At 40.3% G+C, this 23,036-nt stretch overlaps 1 protein-coding gene across 1 annotated transcript in view; it reads left to right on the top strand.

The window, feature by feature from the left end:
- Positions 1-23,036, top strand: part of igsf21a (immunoglobin superfamily, member 21a) — a 171,276-nt gene that overhangs the window by 85,478 nt on the left and 62,762 nt on the right. Inside the window, exons 3-4 of the mRNA XM_088424582.1 lie at positions 12,940-13,061; positions 20,958-21,076. Of these exons, the coding sequence (XP_088280708.1) occupies positions 12,940-13,061; positions 20,958-21,076 (241 nt within the window). The remainder of the gene's footprint in view (positions 1-12,939; positions 13,062-20,957; positions 21,077-23,036) is intronic.

Here is a 23,036-nt window from a genome sequence, read left to right as displayed (position 1 = left end):
ATGTAATGGTTGATCATGAATCCATTTAAAATTGTAAAACCATGAAACTTTTGGTCAAACTTTTGATTCTTTTTGAAAGTTTGAAGATGTAGTCCTCGAATTAATTATGATGAACTAACACCTTTTGAGACTGGCTCTCATATTGTTTGTCCCTAAATTTATAATTCTGACATTTTCTTTCACATTGTTGCCGTTTGATCGCTGCGGCTTGCACCATTCCTGCCGTTTTCAGCAGCTGCAATTTTCAGACATCTTTGAGATCTGCAGTGCATGGCAAATATAATTTTCGCTAAATTAAAATGTTGAGAAGTGTGTTTATACTGTTTGCTTTGACATTCTGCGTGCCATTAACCGCATTGTAAAACATTGGAAAAAAGGATGAGTTGGGCGTGTGACAATAACAAGTGAAATAAGAGGAATTCATTTGGAAATCGTTAAGTTCCTTAGTTCAGCGGAGCGCCGCGCCCGAGTCACCCTTGAAACAGTGATTTGGAGTTCATTATGTGCGCGTGCGTCTGCCTCCGCAATTTACATCAAGCATGTCTTATTAAAAATGGAAAAGGGCCCATGCCACATTAAGGATTTGAGAATTTTACTCAAGCATGAAATGAGCCCAACGCAGAGTGGTGCACGGACAGCGAAATGCTAAGAACAAAAAATAAACATGAAAAAAAAATACATTGCTTGGATTTGCATGAAAGGTTGGTTTAGCTGGCCTAGTCAGCTAAAACCGACGTCACACAACATGCAAAGTCATCAAGTTATCTTGAAAATTATGAACGTGTTTAACCCCCGGGCATCATTTTGACCGTTTTTGGGTCATTTTCTTCTACATGTTCTTTGCGGCATTTAAGCCACTGGATGTCACGCTCCAGATAGTGTGATAACTAAGTAGTCATGCCATGTTGAACTTTGACATGTTGTTACCATCTGGGTGAAATTTCAGCTCCCTAATGTCTAAAATTCTTTTCTGTTGATGTGAAATGCCTCTGATGTAAAGATCAAAGGATTGGACACAAACAACATGAGTTGATGTCTTGACCCAATGGATTAATACTCATTTATTTTTGTTTTATTTTATGATTTATATATATATATATATATATATATATATATATATATATATATATATATATATATATATATATATATATATATATATATATATATATATATATATATATATATATATCCCGTATATCTCATGGCTCATCAGTGAGCTCTGGTGCTGCATCGAGACTGACAATTACTGTTCCATAAAATCAAACTCAATTTTATTGGATGTGCTTTACAGCAAGTAAGCAATTTCAACCTCATCCCAACTCTTCATCTTAAAACAATGCAGAAACTTCAATACTTTGCCAAGGATAAATTCAATCACCCCGTGGGTGATTGCATTTACCTTTTTTCCCCCTTCAAAGATCTTTTTTCTTTCAGACGATATTTGTCTGAGGATTGTCCCAGTGATGAATATCCCCACAACGTGAACCAAAAAGACACTATATCATAATAAACTCACTCATAAAATTTAAAAAAGGGGGGAAAATGGTCTATTTTAGCATGGCGCAGCACTCCCCAGCTGCTTCATGATGAATGGCTTGAAGAGCGCTCCTTGCGCATCCGTCAAGAAGCACTTGCAGTTTGTGGCTGCAGGATAAGGGATGCAGGGAAGAAAAATAAGAAGGCTGCAAACATATGCAGACTCGTCTTGCCCGCAAAGGCCCTCGTGTGTGTTAAGACCATCTGCGTTGCACTCAAAATGACCTCTTTTGAGCTCATTTGTTGTACAAAGGAGAAACTAGCAAATGTTACACTCTCAAAACTGCTTTGGCAGCAAAATAATAATTAAAAACATATACTGTTAATGCCTTAAACTGGGTGAAGAGTGCTTTTAAAGACCATTAAACACATGGGGGGAAGATAATGATTTTGGTGTTCACAATGACACAATGACTTCCCACTGTGCATTTTTCCGGTGCTCTTCTCCATCCATCCATCCATCCATCCCTCCCTCCCTCCCTCCCTCCCTCCCTCCCTCCCTCCATCCATCTATCTATGTAAAAAATACATATTTCCTCCATATAATGTGTTCAAATAAAGAGTGTACAAACTACATTAGAGACCTGGCATAGTCATGGTAGGATTCGCAATAAGCCTGTTTAGGCACTTACAATATTTCTACCTCAGGGTGTAGGTGCAGGTTCGATTCCACGTTTTTTTGGTCCGATTTCCCACCCTCCTCAAATGCAGCATGACGAGTAAACATCGGAGAGGCAGAATAACTTTGGCTTTGAAAACAAACCCACCGCTGGCATTAGCTTTTCTTGACAGTTAAGAGATCAACATGGCAAATCAAATATATCAGCTGCACGTGTAATGAATGAATATCTATCAAGGCACGAGCATTCCATTAAGATTGCAGTTACACGTAAAGACTGAAGATTTTGTCGTTTAGTTAGGAACTTGTAACATTCTTAATGACCCTTAAGCCTCAAATTACAAACTCAATTTACTAACCAGGTTATGTGTGTCCAGAAATTCTATTCACTTTGCTAACATTTTGCCTTATAGCTAGCTAACTTTTGGGTGGGCAGAGAGAGGGTCGTCATGCTAACATTCTGTTTTCTAGCTAGCTAGATTATTTTCATGGCATTTTTGTTAAAGTTGTGTGACATAATTTACCTGAAAAGTTTACTGATGAACTTTAGCGGCCTTCCATTGCCTCTATATATATATATATATATATATATATATATATATATATATATATATATATATATATATATATATATATATACACACACACACAAGAATTTACATTTAGCAATTTCGCTAAATGCTATTTCAAAAAAAGGATAAAAAGGTTTGATGGCAGACACTGTTAGTAATATGAAAAAAATAAAAGTTTACCTCATCAACCTCAATGAACAGCCTTACAGTAGCATTGTTTTTTAAATACAGTATATTGAGAATGCTTGCTTGATGGATTTTTCCCATGATTGATACATCAAAGTACATCAAAATACATCAAAATACATCAAAGTCTATTATTCAGTATTCGACACCAGTCATAGAGCTTTGAGAGGCTTGAAGAGGGCATGGCATTGTATTGTCAGCAGTGGACACGCTTTGGTCTAAATTTTGTCAATTGGCCTTGAAGAAAAGGTGAAGGCCGGGCTGTTGGAGCCCGAAGGTGAAACCGGTTAAAAAAAAAAAAAAAAGTAGTCATGAAGTAGTAGCATGCTTGTAAACACAGTATACATGCAAGAAGCCTTGTAAATAATGACTAAACAAGAAGCAAGTGTATTTCATTTCCAATCAGGCTTGATGCACTTTTCTGTACATTTGCAGACCCCAGTGGAACGCCTTTTTGCTCAAAGCGGTGAGCTAAGGGAGTTTTTATGGGCAAGGGCGGGTTTGTCAAAGTGAGAAAAATATTTTGCGATCAATGATGAGTCATGAAAACGGCTTTGATGTTTTACTGCTATTCTTCCTGCAATTACTTGGTCAGGTGATGGAATTCGCAGTCACGAAACAGACATTGATTTGTCAAGCAGATTAAGGACGAGTGGTTGGGGCCGCATCTCATTTTCCCTGATCAGCTCTGATTGGCTTAACACAATTTGTCACTCATCGGGCTGAAATGAAAGCTAATTTCAGGTTGAAACTTTGATGGATCAAACGTTCTTGTTTCACTTCCTTTTTAACGGAATTCTATAGTTAAACAACAATGAGCTCGGCAGCTAATTAATAAGCTGAAGTTCGAAAAGTGGTGCTCGTTTACACACAAAGCAGCCCACAACAACTAGGCAATTTTCTATTGTTCGCTAATTAGGGTTGGGGTGACTCAGCAGGGTTGTGACTCTGGGAATTCAAGTCTGGCAACACTGGAAACATTCACTTTTGTGGGCCTGTAATGTGCAGCAACCAAAACATTAGGTACACCTGCGCTGTCTGATGTGTTCCGATACAAAAGTATTCATTGTCTTGAATGGGTTTGGGCCTATGAAATGGGACCGCTTGGTGAAATTTCTGATTTTGGATTTTTGTCTCTATTTTTGAACTCCTTAGCTCCGTTAAAAGCCATTTGGAAAATTTCAATTTGAATCTGTATTTCATGCTTCAAAACAGTGAAGTTCGTAACAAATAATGTGCTTCACTTGTCTGCTTGTTTTTTTTTTATAATTTTCTCGGTCACCTGTGATATTTTACCAAGTGGTCCCCTCCCTGAGACCCGCATCCAAATTATGATTTCTGTTGACGATGTAGTTTGCATTTTTAAAATTATTATAATTTTTTTTTTAACCTTCTATTAAAAATGTAGACATGAATTGAAACTACAATTTAAGCAGCAATGTTTGGGCCCAAACTTCAACGCTATTAGATGCCACCGCAGAAAAAAAAAACAAAAAAACCCTCATGTCTAGGATGCCTGCTTTCGATTAAATCTCAGTGAGAGAAATCCTCATCTAGGAGTTCATACCAGCCGTAAAATGTGCCAAAAAATGGCAGCTTCAAATCAAAATGGTTGACTTCCTGTTTGATTTTGTGTATGGGTCCTTGCCAAAGTTATAATATTAGTGAGACCAATTTTTGGTTATTCTCTGAGATTACTTTGGGGAGCAATTTTTTCATAATTTACTGGATCGTGGTGGAGGTGGAGGTGGGGTTGATAATAAAAACAGTGATTCTGATTGCGCTCAATTTCTACTCCTCTGATATTATCAGGGTGTAATTCTGCAAAGTATCAATCCGGTGTATAGCAATCAATGGTTTTTTTTTGTTTATTTTAGTTTGCATTGCAAAATGATTTTCTTGAGACCTCCAGAACCCCTTTACAAAGCATAATGTCATTACAATGTGATTAGACAATACGTATATGGCAGTTGAAGGACTAAATACAATTATCAAACTATCCTCTGTGGTCTGAATCAGCTTACCCTTGCGTCTTGGGGCATTAACGGAGCTGTGATGTCAAAGAAGCCTTGCAAATTGTAATTTCATGGCTGTTTAAACCTAACTTTGGTCAGTAGGCAGGGGACACACTCAACTGGTTGACAGTATATTGCAGGGCACACTAGAACATAATTGGATGGATGGGTTTTCTATCCGGTGGCCCTAGCGGTGGATAGAGTAACTGCACATGCAAAGTCTCAAACCTTTTTTGGGATGAGAACACTACGAATGTATCATTATAACATGTTCAAACTATGGTTGACAACTACCTAGAAAAGACTTGTAGGTAAACAATGGAAATATTGAGTTCACAGACCAAATGAAATCTTTCCAAAGTGACCTTTACAGAAACGAGAAAAAAATGCATATATAAATGCTCATATAATAGATCCTGAACGTTTGTGCTTTCTCTGCAAAGGCAGGATTTGTAATCCATTCCAGGTGTACCTAATGCTGTGTCCTGTGAGTGCTGTAATAATACACAAAATAAAGCAGCTGACCTAGTTTGCTGCGATCTTCACCTCCTCGCTGCTGACAGCTCGACTGGCTCACAATGGCTGCTATAATAAGCACGCCTCAGATGGCGTTCAATACCACGCTTGCATAAGAGCTAAATGTCTGAATGATACCTCCATGGCTTAGCTCAACAAGGTCTGTCTTTTCCCCTTGGTGGCACACTTTTCAACGTGGACCAGCCTTAATCTGTCTGTGTAAGTTGGCAGCTCCCCACAATCGCGAACTGCAACCTGCTTTGGGCTCTAATATCACTGGAAAAATTTACAAATAATAAATAAATAAATAAAATTAGAGAGTGTGACACTAACAACCAGCTAAAAAGATCTGCAACCTGGGAAGAGTCCATATGGAGTAGGGGCTTAAATGCCTAATAACTCCCCAAATAGAAAAAACACAATTCCTGTTTGACGCATGTGTTTCATACAGAGTTATTCTAATAGGGGTGGCTTAAATTTGGACGCAATAAGATCCTATCTGCAGGAGACCCTCTGTGCCTTTCCAGGACAGTTTTGTTAGTACGTTCGAACAGGTTTGCAAGTACATTCAAATGTTTTTGCATGCATGTTAAAATGTATTTGCAAGTACATTGGGATATACTTGCGCATACTTTCAACATTATGAACATATAAGCAAGTATGTTCAAACATAGTTGTAATTGGGAGAAATGTATTAATTAGCATGTCCGTTTGAGCATATTTAAAAATACGCTTGAACGTACTCGACATGTGTGTGTGAATGTATTGGCAAGTATGTTTGAACATATTTGCCGGTATGTTTGAACTTATTGGCGAGTATGTTTCAAAGTATTTGCTGGTATGGTGTAATGTAAGAACGTATCGTTATTTAGCATTTAGCCCACAAGTACAGTTGAACTTATTTGCAAGGCAAGTCAATATATATTATACCTGTCAGTCGTGATATACAGAAATAAAGCGTGAAAATGTCCAACATCAATATAAAATAAGAGTCATGACATAAGTAAGATGAAAGGGTGAGCCTTGCTGAGTCTGCACGTTTTTGGGACAGTAAGTAGCAAAAAAAAACAAAAACAAAATAATGAAAAAAATGGAAACATACGCGCAGAGTTTATCCTTTGACATGTTACTGTAATTCGTCAGCTTTATTAGCCATTTTAGCTGCACCACTTTCCTTTCTCCCAGCTTTCCGTCCCATCTCTTGTATATCACAGCTTTTGCGCCTCGTAAAAACGCCGAGGGCAAATTCTGTTCGGGAAGCACTTTAGCGCCCCATCACATCCTTGCGAGAGGCTTGCGTCTTTGTCACCATCTCACAGAATGTCCCAGACATCTGTGTGTTGATATCCCCAGTGGCTAATAGTGAATTGTCTTCCATCAGCTAAATGCAGAATATACTACGTTGTAGCAAAACAATTTCAGCTAATCGATACTGAAATGTAAAAGCTTGCAATTTGCTGCACTTCACCGCTGTAGACTTGTTGTCATACCACTGTCTTCTGTGATTATTGCAGTATAGCACATTTTTCTTGCAAAAGACTGTTTACATCGCACCATGGGACCTACCGCTGTTTGCCTCAGCACAGCTTATATTAGATAATCACATTTATGGAACATTAAGGTGAAGGAGGCTTAGCTATTGCAACAAACTCACTAGATATCTGTTTTACTATGACTCTGCAAGTAAAGATGCTCATCTCACCCATGATATTAAAAAAAAAAAAAAAAAGTCTCCATAATACCCCGAGATGTCGATGTGGAATAGTGGTATTATTTAGTGTTTACTTGGGGGAGAAACAAGTCCCCGAGTAATACCTTGGTTCAAAAAAAATGCTTGGGGCATATTTTTTCCTGCCTTGTGCACCTCTTTATATAGTGTACACTATCTCAGGAAGAAGTCAAGCTAATCACAGTGTTCAGGTTATGCATGACAGTGACATGCTGTGCGAAGGCCAAAGTAAACCTTACCAATGGCTTGGTACACTTTCAATCTGAAGTATTCTGGCAGCGTATCGCAATGTAATGGCTGACAGGAGTCATCACCAACGTCAACAACACTGTGTTGTCCTGAAATCAATAATGAGACTAATCGAAGCTGCTTAAAAGATGCTTAATTGCATGGACAAGGTATTACATGGGCCCTGTTGCCAGCAATAAGTGCTGGCTCCAATGTAAATGGCTAGGAGCGCTAGCAGTGACAAGCAGCTCTAGATGCTGGCAGCATTAGCGCTTAGGACTCAGCTTCCTCATAGACTAGCGAGAGCTGTCAGGTGACTTTTCAAAGTCAGTTTAATAGGCGTAAATGATTCAACTGACATAGTTGCCATTCCAACTGATCACATTTTAACAAAGCAGGCTAACTCAAATGTTATTAATCAGCAAGAATCTCTACCATGGTTCTGCCATCACCCTAACACTAAACCAAATGAGAGGATATGCATGTAAGAGCTCACTAATATTTCTAGGGTTAGTCATAAAAATATCTAAAAATGACAACAAATAAAAAAGTATTAGTAAGTGTCTTAATGTCTTGTTGGATGAAAAGACAAGAAAATTAGGCCTGATCTCAATCCCTCGCTCTTTTATCTAGCATGTATAGTCTAAATTTTGTAAGTAATTCCATCATTTGATTCATTCTTCTCATGAGTATGGCAATTATAGCCATTTTACAAAAAGACAATGCCTCCCTCTGCGCCCCGCCACCCCTTACCCCCCCTCATCTGTTTCAAAAAGACCCTTAATGTGATAATAACATTAGGCAAATTAGCGTGGATAGGACAAAAAAGTAGCAAGCTGGTTCATGACAAAGCTGTGATCATCTCCTTTGTTGTGGCGAGTCACAGGCTGCTAATGAGGTGCTCAATAGGAATAAATCTCATTAGGACTTTTTGTTTAATAATTATTTTAAGAGCAAAGCTGCTTCTCATTGACAGTCAAAACTTGTCTAGATTTAGAGATCACAAAGAAAATGTGCGTAAGGATTTCATATTTAAAGCTGCGATTCCCTCATGCATATTAAAAGACAAAGTTTTGTGGGCCTCTTCGGGAATCGTCAGCATTATCATGGTTTACATTTCACAAGTCCGCCTTTGGTTTTTGCTATTTGCCGAAAATGTCACCTGTTTTCTTCATTTTTCTCAACCTGCCCAAGATGCTGCCAATCCCCAGTCAAAATAGGTTTTAGTATAAAAGGAACTATGTGGAAGTGCTGTGGAAGTCACAAAAAGTATTAGCCACAAAGTGCATTATTTCTTTATCAATTTACAGTAGTGCAGTGAGAGACTTGACTTTATTATCTTGATACGGTACTATTTAAATAAGTATATTTAATTACATTGATTTCATAATATAAAATCTGAAAATTATGGAGAATAAAAACTCTATTAAAACTATACTGGGAAATTTTGTGGTCGCGATGGGCATGACAGTTCTTTGAAGTGTCATGAAAGATTAGTTTCGGTTCATCTAAAACAATTGTTCATAGGAACCCCCTTCGGGTGGAAACATTTCAGTCTACCGTGGGGGACAGTTCAGCAAAACATTCACTTGTTCACTTAGCTATTCAAATGAAGCTGTTAATCTACAGTAGATACTTAAGAGTTTTTGGCTGCACCCTGGCAGGGCTCTATCCCTCTTTTGTCATAACACTGTCAGTGATTGAGGAGGATGTGGACCCAAATGCAGGGAAGCAGTGAGGCAGGGTGAGCGAAAAAATAACCATTGCATTTAGTGAAGAAAAATTAAATAATTAAAGCCAAAAAAGTAACAACCCAAAACCAGAAATAAACTACTCCACAAGACTCGGACGCAGGAATCTGGAAAAAAAAACAGGAATGTAACCTAAAGGCGACCTCGGCAATAGCAACAACAAGCACCTGACAAAAACTGAAACCAGGGACTAAATACAATATAAACCGACGAGACAACAACAAGCACCTGGACAAGACACAAGTGATGCAGGGAGCACAAAGGAGCAGGATCGTGAGGACAGGTTGGACACAATCAAACCAAACGAGGCACTGACACAAATGCAGGACCAAACCAGAATGGAAACAAACACCAAACTCAAACACAGAGCATGACCTCTTTCCTCTCAAATAGCAGCAGATTACCAAACCATATAAGGCCTCGCTGCGGTGTTTTGCCTTGCGGTGAGTGACGATGCAGGAATTCAGGTTGAATCGCTCACGGTCGGCCTGTAGCAAATTAGCCTAAATTTCCTCCAGTGGCTGCTTGTGATGCTGCAGCTTTAAATAGCATGTGGCTAGAGAGGCAATGGGAGGAGGTTTGGTGCGAATCCCCCCCGGTTCTAAAATACGTGCGGCGGTAACCGCTACGGTATATCTGAGAGATCTTTGTTCAGGCAAGCGCCTTCATTGTTAGCTACCTTTTGTAGACTCACCCCTTACCTCTGAATCCACTATCCGCCGCCGTCCATACGAGAGAAGGTGATGCGACTCTTCAATGCCGCTGTGTGTCGGGGAGGTGCTATGCATTGTGTGCACGCCGTGGCCTAGATTCAGCTAAACAATCGCAGAGAAGCGTTCCTCTGCTCAATTGATGCTACTTTACTGCAATCAGATGCTATTCATCATCCCCTCACGCCTTCCCAATTGAATTTCCTTCCACCCCCCACCCCCCTGCATCCCAATCTGGTGCCTCTTCAAGCAATTGGGTTACTGGGGGCATACACAGATTCTTTGCACTGACTCAGTCAGGTCCTTTGTGAGCGGGCTGTTCGTTTAAGTCCGTATTTTAGCCATTCATTTCATACGCCACATTCATTTCATATGCCACATATACTCTTTCGGTCTTTGGTGCAACAAGCAAACGCCACACAGGAAGCTGAGTTTTTGGTTAATCGCTAACCGAAGATTGAGTCTAGATTGATGTAAAACAACCTTGTTTACCAGTTACCCTTGTTGTTGCTAATATTCAAAGCAGGGCTGGAGTCAGGTCTGCATTTTTTGGAGTCCAAGTCAAGAGTGAGTCATATGGTCTAAGTCAGGTCAGAGTCCAGGAGGTCCAAGTACAGAGGAAATTAAGATTGTGTGCTTTGGTATTTACGATCAGATTAACCAATCAGATGGCTTTTTTGAAAGTCTGAACACCTCTGAAGTTTCTTTTCAAGAAAGACGTTAATATTTAAGAAAACAAACATTTTCTTACTCGTGCCAGTCGATAAAAATATTTTTTTGAGTCAAATGCAGAGGAGCCCAAATAAGGTCCAAGACAACAAAAGAACGTAGTGAGTCTGGGCTCAAGTCTGAGTCCAGACTTGAGTACTGGTTCAAGGATGATGTGTCTTCACATGTATTATTTTATGAAATTAACTTCGATGTGAGCGCGAGGCTTACGTGCAGCGCTTCTCTCTGCCGTGCGTGCTATAACGTTTTCTCTGATGATGTATAAAGATTGCATGATTTAACTGTGGTGCAATCAGGCGAGAATATTGGTAATGGCCTACTTAGGTTTACACATGAGCTTCTGAACATATGAAATGTGATGGGACGTGGACCATCTTTTTCCTTTTGTGCCCACCTTGCAGCCGCCATTATTGTTCCTTTTGCTTAGTGCCCGCTTCTATTTCCAGACACTGGCTAGATGTCACTCTGTGCCATTTTGCACCGGTGCCATTTGACACTTTGCTCATTTGCTTTGGCAGGGGAACGATCATTCACAGACTGTCGGGGAAGGCAGAACTTGATTGGTGGTTTTTTGCTCACCTGCTGAGCATTTGCCATTTTGGTAATAGCCGTGCATGCAAGACCCCGCTGACCAATGCCAAACTCTTTGTGGATTTGTACTGCTTTGTGCACGATAATTGGAACGTCTTGGTCAAACACCGTGTGCAGTGTGTATCAACCCTGATCATTCCTCTTGAACAATCATGTTCTATCTTTATTTGAATTTTTGAATAAAGTTGTGGTCGACTGCGCACTTTGACTATTCTTTACAAAATGGAAATGAACTGAACCTGCCTCTGTAATTCATCCATTATGGACAGTATATCTCCTTACATCTCAAAGACATTATCTCGAGATATGCAGCTTCTCAAAAAGTACTTAGGGGCCTAACAGTACAATAATGCATTACAAAGTGCAGATGCATTTTCCCCCTGGTTGAAAAAGAAAGCTCTTATGTTGTATCAATGCATTTTGAATTATCCACTTCTGATTTAAATATATCTCGGTCAGAAGTCCATTCAAATATTGGAAAGACCGAATGATGTTCCAACACGATTTCAAAACATAAAAATTTCCTTGAGTTTTTGGCAATATTTTGATTCTCAAAGCCACCCTACCATGCTTCCTGTGTGTGGTTTGTATGATGTCCCCATGCCGGCATGGATTTTTTTTTTTTTTTTTTTTATGGGCACTCTGGAACACCCGCCAGTCTCGTGAAGACAGTCGGCTGAGAAAATGGATTATAAGCTTGTTTTCGTTTGTTTTTGTAAATATTGAATATGTTCATTATTTAGGATTGTCGGCCCCAGCTAGTTTTGGACTCAAGTGACGAAGAAAAATCTTATAACATGTCACACTTAAGGATATTATTAAAAGATCTTCTTATATGGCATAAGATTGCTAGGGGTTTGTCATCCTTTTTCGGAAATGAGCAAAATTATGACATAACAGTCCAGTTGTCTTCATGTGCTTTCTTGGTTTTAGTTGGTTCCTCACTATCGCCTGCTAAGCCCTGAGGCGATGAGGTTTCCTCAGCGGCAAGCGGTTCTCTGACTTATCCGACGTGCCCGTGGAGCAATTGTTTGTTCTTGTAAATACAATTTGGCTTTGTCTTCGTGTGTACACTATACCGGCTAATCAGGAAACACTTTGACGTTGTTTACCCAAGAAAAGGGGATTGGCTTGATGTGAATGATACTTTCTAAATTCGCGAAAGGCAAAGAGGGTTTGCTTCCAGGCCCACCAAACAATTTCCCTCTTCAAAGCGGCATTAGCGACTCCATTAAAATCCTGTCAGCCTTTTTTTCCTTTATGGCAGCTTGAGGCTTGCGGGGAAGAGAAGAAATCACTGTCATTCACATGCTAAGTGACTTTAGCAATCCTGTGGATATTAGAGGAAGGAAAAAACTACTCCATCATCCATCGCGCTGCTCGGGAAAGAAAAAAAAGAAGGAACGTTTTGAACGAGCGTTTTGAATATCCTCTGAAAAGCCATTATTTGTGCATAACGCAACACTCTCAATGCCTCCCATGTCGTGAAATTTTAACCATATACACACCGAAGAGACTCCCAGATGCGAACCAATAAGCAGCTGTTCAATCGCTTTGCTCCGAGCTCCACGCGCTTATCATTCCGGCACATTAATCAATGAGGCAATTACACGTATCTCCTCCAGTGTGGGCCCCGTAGACAACAGGTTGCGCGTCGGCAGAGCTCAAGGTGTAAAAAGGTTGGCCCCGTCCCATTCATCAGCAGATGAATCACGAGCGTCCTCTTTCTCTCTCTCCTTTTTCTCGCTTCACAGGTCACAGACGGAGGCACCATCAAGCAGAAAATCTTCACCTACGACGCTATGTTTAATACCAACTACTCTCACATGGAGGACTACCGCAGGCGTGAGGACCTTGTGTATCAAACAACTGTTCGGTGAGCTAAAACAAATGTGTCGAACTTACCCACCCTGTATTGACCTTCACAGGTTTTCTTTACTTTTTGTGAGATACAAATATGAAAAAAATCTGTAAAAAAACAAAACAAATGCAGTTTGAGTGAACAAAGGTTAAACTTGGTGGGGCCCCGTTGAACATGGCATTTGTTTCTCTTGATTTCAATGCTTTCCCATTGAAAATGGGACAACGTGGATTAAACTCAAGTCAAACTCGACAGTACGCTTTTGAAACTTCTATTTGTTGAAAATGGGACAGAGTGAATCACCGTATTTTTAGACCGTAGGGCACTCCGGATTATAAATCGCAGTCTCAATTAACAGGTCTATTTTTGTTAGTTTCCATGTATAGAGCGTAATGAATTATAAGGTGCACCTGATTACAAGATGCACTTTAAGTCTCTGAGAAAATTCAAGGATTTTGAAACACCATATTGTTCTAAATATATGGTGCAGTAAATCCTTACTTGAGAGTAAGCCAGGCTGCAAATAGCAGCAGAAAGCATCTAATACTCACTCGTATTCATATTTGTCTTTTATTATTATTATTTTTTTTTCAATCGGTAAACATTTGCCTTATACAGTTTTTTATTTTTCTAAATTGATGACTTCACTAACTATGTCACGTGTCTCTTCATGCAAACCATCAGGATGGTCAGTTACATGTTTGCTGACAAATGGGTGAAAAGCCAGGTCTAAACAGTAAAAAAACAAACAAACAAAAAAACTGCCGACGTTTGGCTTTAGTCACAGGTCCCACTGGCAGTTAAACAAACTTTCACCTGTCGGATAAGTAGAAGCACCTGTGGCTAAAGCCAAACCTTGGCAATTTTTCTGTAGATGGATTTGCCACCTCCGGAGTCTTGCTCACTGTGCTTCTCTTGGTGAGTTTGACTTCACTTGAAGCTACTTGTTGGGAGTCTGCAATGTTTCCAAACTGCTAACTGGATTCCAGCGAATTCATTTGCAAAGAAAAGTGCCAATGAGCCATATAGAAAGGCATTTCACATCAGGGCGAACCCCTGGGACCGATCGGTTTGCCGACCTGAGGCTGAAATTATATCAGTAATGAGGACATTGTGCATGGGTAAACACTAATTACAGACACTGTTAAGGATAGGGGGTTTAGTCTTCAGGAATTAGCAAACATCTGGCCCCGATGTTCTCTTAGTGGTGCTTAAATCCCTGTTAAGGTCTGCACCGCATACTCATTAACAGTTTTCTATGAGAGTCAGCGCGAGTTAGAGAAAGACAAAGTGGAAGTAATCTTCTTGGAAACAGGGTTATCTTCGGCCTCAACGCAAGGCCCGACATCTGCCTGAATGTCTTCTCGTGAGTTCCTGCTGCTTTGGTACAGAGAAGCCCAACAGCGCACGGAAAGCGTGGACCGTTTGTCAAACTTATGGCTTCATTGGAATCTGGCACGCTTTCATAACAATAGCACTCATCATTGTGTTTCATTTTCAATCCTGCTAGCTCTCATGTCTCTTTTGTTATGCGTTCATTCTGGTTTTATGGTTTTGTACGCGCTCCCTCCTCGATCCTTGTTTGGTGCGACCGCCCAGCTGAGGATGATTTATCTGGACAAGCCTACAATCCCTTTGGGAGGGTAGCATCATTACAACGGGAACACATGCACATGCATGCACACGTGGACACACACATACTGTATACAAGAGCCGTGACACTGGGAATAAGTTGAATTTAAAAATGAACATTTAGAAAGCAGGCTGCACTGACCTTTACTCACATTTGATCAGCGCAGTTGGCCTGTGCGGTCAACGCAGGACATTCTCCTTTAGTAACATTGTGCAAAAGTACAAACTACAGTGTTAAGAACATTATATTTAACATCATGTTGTTCTAACCCCTTGACTACTTTGAAATCCTGGTTAATTTTTGGTTTTGTTGCTGTTAAATTTAATCTTGTTAGCTCCTGAGAGATATGTAGCAGGCTACTCAGAAAGCAGATATAACTTTAAATTGTTTTTCAACTGTTTGAGTTTCTTGATTTTTATTTGCTTACTTTTGGGGGGGGGGGGGGGGGGGGGGGGGGCAATTACGCACAACTTGAGTTTTTCATCATAAAATGTCCAAATGCTGCTTTTTTGAAAGTCCTTGAATTAGAACTCAATCTCAATGTTTCATAAAGCAATGGGATCTCCGTAGATTGGCCTAATACCTTTTTTTCCTCTCTCATTTAAATTAGAATTAGCACTAATGACCATTGTGGCTCCTAGTCGGATAGCCAATAATTAAACGGCCTCGGATGTGACACAGGTATTGACTTCATGCGACATGCCTGCCCATTACACGCAATCTTTCAAAGTGGAGAATAGCAGCTGTGGGTTTTTTCTTTCTGTTCAAGTGCCAGGGACCAGATTAGTCTTTGCGAGCAAACATAACAGCGCTTGCGGAGCTGATGGCACTCGAGCTTTGGAGGACCTCTTGTGCTCAACCTCAGATTATGACACAGGAAGTCTGTGCGGCTCATATAGGCTCAGCGTGCATCAAACCGAGCACTTTTATGTGTCTCGTCTTACACACAAAAGTACCAAATTGAAAACGACTCTGAGTAATTTGCTTATGTATTCATTGCAGGTGTGCACAAGTACCATTGGCTCATTTTGAATAAACAACTCAATGATAAAATACGGCAAATGGTACAAATTAGGAAGCTTAACAAGCACATAGCAAAATGTTTTTAGACATGACCTCACCTGAGGTGCACTGTTCTTATTAATGGTGTGGATGGGTGACTTCCTTTCCCTTTACCAATAAAGTCCACCTTGTGGTCATCCGTCTTTTTTTTTTATACCTCACATCCTAAATAATGGATGAGTTGGAGCCTTTAGCCATTGTTCAATATCAAGAACACGGAGTAAAGTTTGGTGAACTTCACTTCCTAAGTAAATACAGTACTGGAAAAGGTACTTCATAAAAACGACCATCTCTTTTATAATTTGACGACTGTGTACTTAGGAATTTCTCCTTTGGCTTTGACACAAAATGATAACATGGAAAACATGCAAACATAAGTCTTCTCCCTGCTGTGATAGTCATTGTAATAGCAGTACATAATGTCCCTGTCAAGTCTTCACTAGTTCTGCGCCAATGTATCGGGGTGCATTCACGCAAGAGCAACATCTGTGTATTCTGTGCGTTCTTGGTTTTTGGATACTTTCGACTTGAACCGAATTTAGGATGCAACTGATGACGTTTCATGAGATCCCAAGTTAATAAGAAAGAGAAAGAACACAAATTATTTGTTTCTAGATGAGTCAAAAGGCTGATTGTCTACCCTTCAGGTGCCTTGTGACTGAGAATGGTACCCCAACAAGAGCTTTTTTTTTCTTCCTATCTCCACAATAATTGCAATTGTGTATCAGAGCAGCAGGATTGAATTAGGATTTTCTAGGCAAAGGAATCACTGGAAAGTCTGCATTATGTTTTTTTTTTTTTTTCCTTTCCAATAATTCCTCCTCTGTTTTATCACCAAGCACGTTCCTCCGCATTCATGCAGGATTTGAGTCAGTGAATGTGCTGCTTAGGCTAGGAAACAACAGACCCGCAGCTTTACGGGTAAGGAAAAGAGAGACAAGCTACATCAGCGCTTCGTCTAATCTAAGTAAAACCAATCACATATCCCACGGTGCGGGAATTATCCTCATCGTTTTTGTTTTGTGTTCTTCCCACCAGGATACACGAGTGATTATACACCTCTCTTTACATGCTTAAGCTGCCCTCCTTTGGCCGCTTTGACCTTTTTCACTCATAAAGCTTTGGGCTGGAAGGAATATCTTGACAGGACGCTTGTTATTTTGATGGAGGGATTGAGCGAAGGAGCGGCTCTTTTTCATGCTCCATTTAGTCAGTCCCATATGCTTGCATTAGCAGGCTGCGGAGGGAGTCGTGCGGACAGGCCTCCTAAATAGACAAGAGCTTTCCGATACAACCCCTGAGGGACAATTGATTCCCCCTCAGCGGGGCTCCGCGCACAGTTCCCTGGAAAAATATTTCTGTCTCTAAAATCTTTTCACACCGATACAAACCGAAGTAGTAGTGCAATTATACTGACTTGTTGAATTTATTTTGTCCTCGTGGTTATCCAGTTGAGTATACGCTTTGGCAAAAGACGATAACTACTGCCGTACCTACAATGAGCATCATTTGTCTCCGGCTCATCAAATCCATCCTGGCTCAATACCTAAAGTTCACTCCATTTCTTTTCATTCTTTATGTTAAGTGCAACAAGGACATGACCTGCCCATTTATGGAACAGACTCTCTTTTTGTGTGCCATTAGAGACATTGAAAATGTTTACAATCATAACTGCCCTGAACAAAATGGGGCTTTTAGCATGATTTCATTTTTGGGCTCACTTAGCTCTAAAAAAATGTGTTGTTCATACATACAGACAAAATGTCATGCCCATGTTGAAGCATTCCCTCGGATTTGCCAGTGCGTATACGGAGGGGCAGTTAGTTCTATTTGCGATAAAGAGTTGAACAAGACTTTTTTTCTTTTTAAATATTAAATATAAATGTTTTCACAATGCTTTTGTGTGGGTAGGTTGACCACTTTGCACAGCCCAAAAACAAGTGCGTTAGGTTCAGAAGGTGAAGACTAGTGATTGACAGATGATTAGTTCAGTATATAGCACTGAGATAGACATTTTTGGTCTGAGACAGGATAAGTGATACCACTTATCCTGTCTCAGACCAAAGAGACAGACAGATTAATGGATAGATTTCAAGACTAGGGAAGGTTGTTTGCTGTGAATTGTATTACAATTTCAAACCACTCATGGAGGCACTAAACTCCTGATTGTTTGTGACTCCTGACTGTCTGAGCCAAGGGTCAGGCAGTTAAGGTTAGTGCTCTCATGTAGCAGATTTTGAATTGTTTTATGTTGGGTGTTAGGTTCTAATAAACATAACATAGATGTCTCGGTTTAGGGCACCGTTTATTGTTGTAACAGAATTGTGGGTTTGGGTTAAGTTTTTGGGTTAGGACAGTTTTGTAGCTGCCTCTACGTTGTGGAAGAGGGTAGGTGCGGATTTGGGATAGAGGTTAAGGTTAAGGCAGTTTGGTAGCTCTCTGTGTTAAAGTTAAAATGTAGGTGCAGTGTTAGGATACATTCGTATTTGTTTTTGAATTTAGTGATGGAGTTACAGGTTGGGGGGATATTTATAGCTGGCTCTGAGTCGAAGTTTAGGGTTATTCAGGTTAGGACTCTTGAAACCCTAACTTTCAACTCAAAGACAGCTAGAAGAGTGTTGTGACCAGAGGGGTCCCTCCGTACATACTCTGCACATAGAACCTCATCGTCCTGCCTCACTTTGTGCGCGACGACTGTGAGGGAACATGTACGCGACATGTTGTCAAAATGTTTGTACCACAACTTGTGATAAAAGTGTTTTCCACATAATGGCCGTTTCGGGGCGAAGAGGGTGGACGGTGGTCAAGGGACAGCTCTGGTGCTGACAGTCAATTCACATTGTAGCTCAGTTAAACAAACATGAACAAGAAAATAAAAGAACCCGAGTCTTATCATCCCATGAAATATCTGGCATCGAAAATTAAATGCTGAAAATTTAATAGAACAATAATAAATTATGTATGAACCGTCTCAATGTTTCTGCTCCTGATTCTCACCACCAAACTTGTAGAGCGCACCAGTCTGTCTGTCTGAACTTGCTGTAGTTGGAGTGTCCTTTGTGGCCTCCTCACCCCATCTTCTGGCAGGGGGCGCATATCCTCACCTTGATGTTCTCCATCGCTTCTCTCTTGTCTCTGTTTGAATCCATGAATACTGTAGTCAGGCAGGACTGTGGATACCAGATAGGGCTTTGTGAGTAAAAACAAAGCAAGGGGCTACATCAGCGTTTACTAGTATGTAGCCAGCCAAGACAAAGCCAATTAGCTCCCCTCCGGAGAGACTCACAGTGCTATGCTCATCATTTTATACTATGGCGAGAGAGGAAAAAGGAGAGACTATTTTACACTTATCCCTCCAGGAAGAGGTTGATACAATCTCACTTCATGTCTCGAGGTGCTCACTCTTTTTTAATATATACTTTGCTTTTTAAAACATTTGTTCATCATTTCCATAAGTATTAGCTTTTAGCGAGTCTTGTTTCAACTGTGTCAACTACGACTTGTGTTGTCTTAGCATTGATGGATGGAGGCGTACTGTGTTAATTGTCAAATTGAGAAAAATTGAGATTTGATGGATAAACGACCCGTTTATGGCGAAGTCTGTTGGGTCAATTCCATCTGTGAATTCACAGAAGCGATCACATTTCTCCATCCATTCATACATTTTGAATCGGTCTATTCTGTTCAGGGCTAAAATGGTATTGGAGCTTCTGATCCCAGGCATCTTCGAACGAGGGGTGGGGTAGACAATCTGAAACAGTACGCTCAAATTTAACTAAGTGTAATTGATTCACTCCTGATGATTGCTGCCCATGAATGAATGAGAAGTAGAGGCGTGAAGGTCATAATAGCGATCGCAGACAGCAGATGTTGCTGTGGGACGTCTGGAGCTTCCTACAAGTTTGGAAATCAACTGCTTGGCATTCATTCGGCATCTCCTTTGACTCCGATGTGCTATTTCCATCAGCGTTACAGCTATTTCAGTCAGTCACACAGAGGCAGCCTAATTAGCATTTATAGCCTTCGGTTAGATGTTGAGGGAGCGGACAATGCATCCTAACAGTGACAAGAATTGCGTCGGGGGAGCTCATTCTACCGGTAAATACACACATTGCATAGCGGGAGATGTATGAAACTTCGCCTCCTGTGGCAATCCGGCAAGAGTATTCTTGCCAGTCGGATTGTCCTTGAGCAATCGCGGGTGAGTCAGCACAGCACAGAAAGCAGCTGTGGACCAGTAGTGGGAACAAGGCCGAGATAACATCGAGGCTCCGCGCGTGACCTTGTCGTTATTACTAAATATTTATGTTCTGTGCAGGAGCTGGGAGAATGTGTCCTGTTTCTTTTTGGAATAATTTACAGATGAAGATACTCTATCACTGCGGTTATTGTTGTTGAAGCTGAATATCGATGATGAATGTAGTACAGCTGTGATCCATGTTTGATTTGTTGCTGATTTTAATATTGCAAGAAACACACATGGACCGTTCATATTTCCAACTTCAAATGCATACAGTTCTATATAGATAAACCGGAGAATTATATCCTGCTCTTTGAGGGCGTGTCTACTAGATGTTTTGTACGTCTCCAGGCTGAAACAGACCTGATTCAAATAATCACTTAATCAGCAAGGTCTGCAGGGGCTGGATAACGATCTTCATCATTTGAATCAGGAAGAAATATAAAAACACCAGTACACCAGTCATCGAGGAGCAGGATTGAAGACCCCTGAGCTAAACCAATCAAAACATGTTTTACACATTTTTCAAGAACCTCCAATTTACGGGTATACCAACTTTTTAGACGATTCCAAAATCATACATGTTCTGTAGATAGTGAATTAGTGTGGAACGTTGTTTGTCTTTTTACAGTATAATGTAAGTCCTGTGATTGTCTGACCATCAAAGCCAGCTGATATGAGACTGCATTTCACCCATGACTGAAATAAAGAATGGTTGGACTGAATCCCAATGATGATATAGATGGACTCATTTCCAAAACAGTAACCGTATTTTTACCAAGTTATACGGTTGCGTTTTTTTTTTTTTACCTAAGTCTCTTTTAAGGACATTTCTATAGGAGGGACATTTTTGACAAAAAAATCCAGCATTGGCCGTAGCAATTTTTTCAAGTGTGCCATTCTTTTTATTCATATGCGAATTTTAACTTGTGTTTAAATTCCAAGAGACTCACTTAAACTTGTTTTGTTTTCCCAGCCTGCCGGAGGTTCGAATTTCTGACAATGGACCGTACGAATGCCACGTGGGCATCTATGACCGGGCGACCAGGGAGAAGGTTGTGCTGGCATCAGGAAATGTTTTCCTCACCGTCATGTGTGAGTAGGATCCTCCATTGTCCTTTTAAATGAAAGTTGTCATACAGGGGAAACAAAATCAACATGGTATGCATTCTTAATATAGCCTTGACTTGTCGCTACCTTGATTTTTATCCCAGCCTTGATTTCGAGGTCAAGCTATTTGAGTGAGCAAAGTCAACCCGCTTTTAAGTAAGACTCAAAAGTCAGGACTATATCAGATGTAATTATTTTCTTCCCAAAGCAAAGATCAGCTACTTGCACTAATGCTAGCTTGTTCGTGTGCCTACTGGACCTACGTTCAACTCTTCTTGTAAAAGTTTCAAGTGTTGGCCAAGGGTCTCCTCGCCGGGTGCTTTGAGTGTCGGCTTCGGTCACGAGAAGTAAATGATGCAGTCGCCAGGACAACCGAAGCGTCCCCCGACTCGGTCGGGTCCTAAATTACGTCTCTGCTGGAGACGAAGATGAATGGCCTCTGGCATGGTGGCTAATTGCCGTCTAAACTGAAACAGAATTATTCATAACCTATTAGTGTGTCAAGTTCAATAGGAAGTAGAGGAACGGAGGCAAGCAAGGAACCAGAAAGAGCGAGGGAAAAGGAGGGGGAAAAAAGTTTAATTAATAGCAAGCAGTACACAGAGAGTATTTTAATTTTTTAAAGGGCTTCATAAATAAGAATGATCATTTTAATGAAGTCCCTGCCAAGAAATGCAGTCATCCAATTTTAAAGCCTGAAATGTTGCTACCTTCTGCCGCTGTCCTTCATTCCCCGCAAAGTTGGAAAAGACCTTGCTTCTCTTCTCCAATGTTGACTCCAGAAACAACATCTTCACCTCAAATGAAATCGTATAATTCACCTCACTATCGTGCACGGTTGCACCTTCAGCTATAACAATGACTCCTGCAAGTGTAATAAGGTATAGACCTTAAAATGTAAAGTAATTAAGATTATATTGGATTTTTTAAAAGCACAGTAATACCCCCAGACAGTTCCAGCGACATAATTATGAACATCATTTTTCTACAATGCACTGTACGCCCGTAAGTGCCGCCGGCTATTACTTGCTATTGCGGCACATGAATATAAATGAAGCACAGCAAACCATTTATTTTAAAGATCCGAGTGCTTACATTCTTATAGGACACAACAAGCTTGCACGCGCTTCGTAACCGGTGAGGTAGCACGGCGAGTTTATCGACGGTTTTTAATCTTCTTTTCCGTTATTAGAGTAATCATCACACTTGACAGCATTGATTGGGTTCAAATAGCATCATTTTTTTTTTCTCTCCTTATTCCTTTGATCAGAGTTTGATCAACGCTAACATCCACACCCATACGAGTGTGCTAACGCCGCTTGGAGTGGAGATTCTCACGTTGCATACAAATGAAGTTGCTTGTTGCAATATATTTGTGTCTCTGAGAGCAACGTGGAAAATACTGGTGTGTGAGTTTGTCTTTTTTTAAAGTGTCGCTGTCACATCTCAGTGCACGAAAAAATAAATAAATAAATAAATAAAGCAATAGTTAGTTTTTGTGCAATTGAGTGGGCAACCCGCAACCATACCATACCAAACTATTGATTTTTCCATAAAGTGCTCAGTATTTAAATGGACCCTTTCATGGAAATTCAAACTTTTGGAGCTACATATCACAATGTTGATTTCTCATCTTAAACTCCCCTGTGTTATTTTCCCTTTGTTGATGCATTTCCCAAAAAAATCCTTGCTTATGCTGCACTCTCTGCATTGGCCCCACCTCAGCAGATAAAAAAGGCTTGAGATATTCATGATAGAAGCGCCCGTGCACACTCGCATTATCCAGTTTTTACTTTCGAGTTTACAACAAAGTCAGAGAAGAGATTTTGCACCGAGTCGGCCAACTAAACAACAACTTTTTCATTTATTACTTCCAAAGTCTTACTAATGCGTTAAAATGTTGACATGGTGAAAATTTGCATTTAGCAGCATGCGGCTGGACAAC

The sequence above is a fragment of the Hippichthys cyanospilos genome, chromosome 9, assembly GCF_059441005.1.
Source record: "Hippichthys cyanospilos isolate Australia breed blue-spotted pipefish chromosome 9, RoL_Hcya_1.0, whole genome shotgun sequence".
In the NCBI taxonomy this organism is placed as follows: Eukaryota; Metazoa; Chordata; class Actinopteri; order Syngnathiformes; family Syngnathidae; genus Hippichthys; species Hippichthys cyanospilos.
This window is presented reverse-complemented; position numbering and strand designations above follow the sequence as displayed.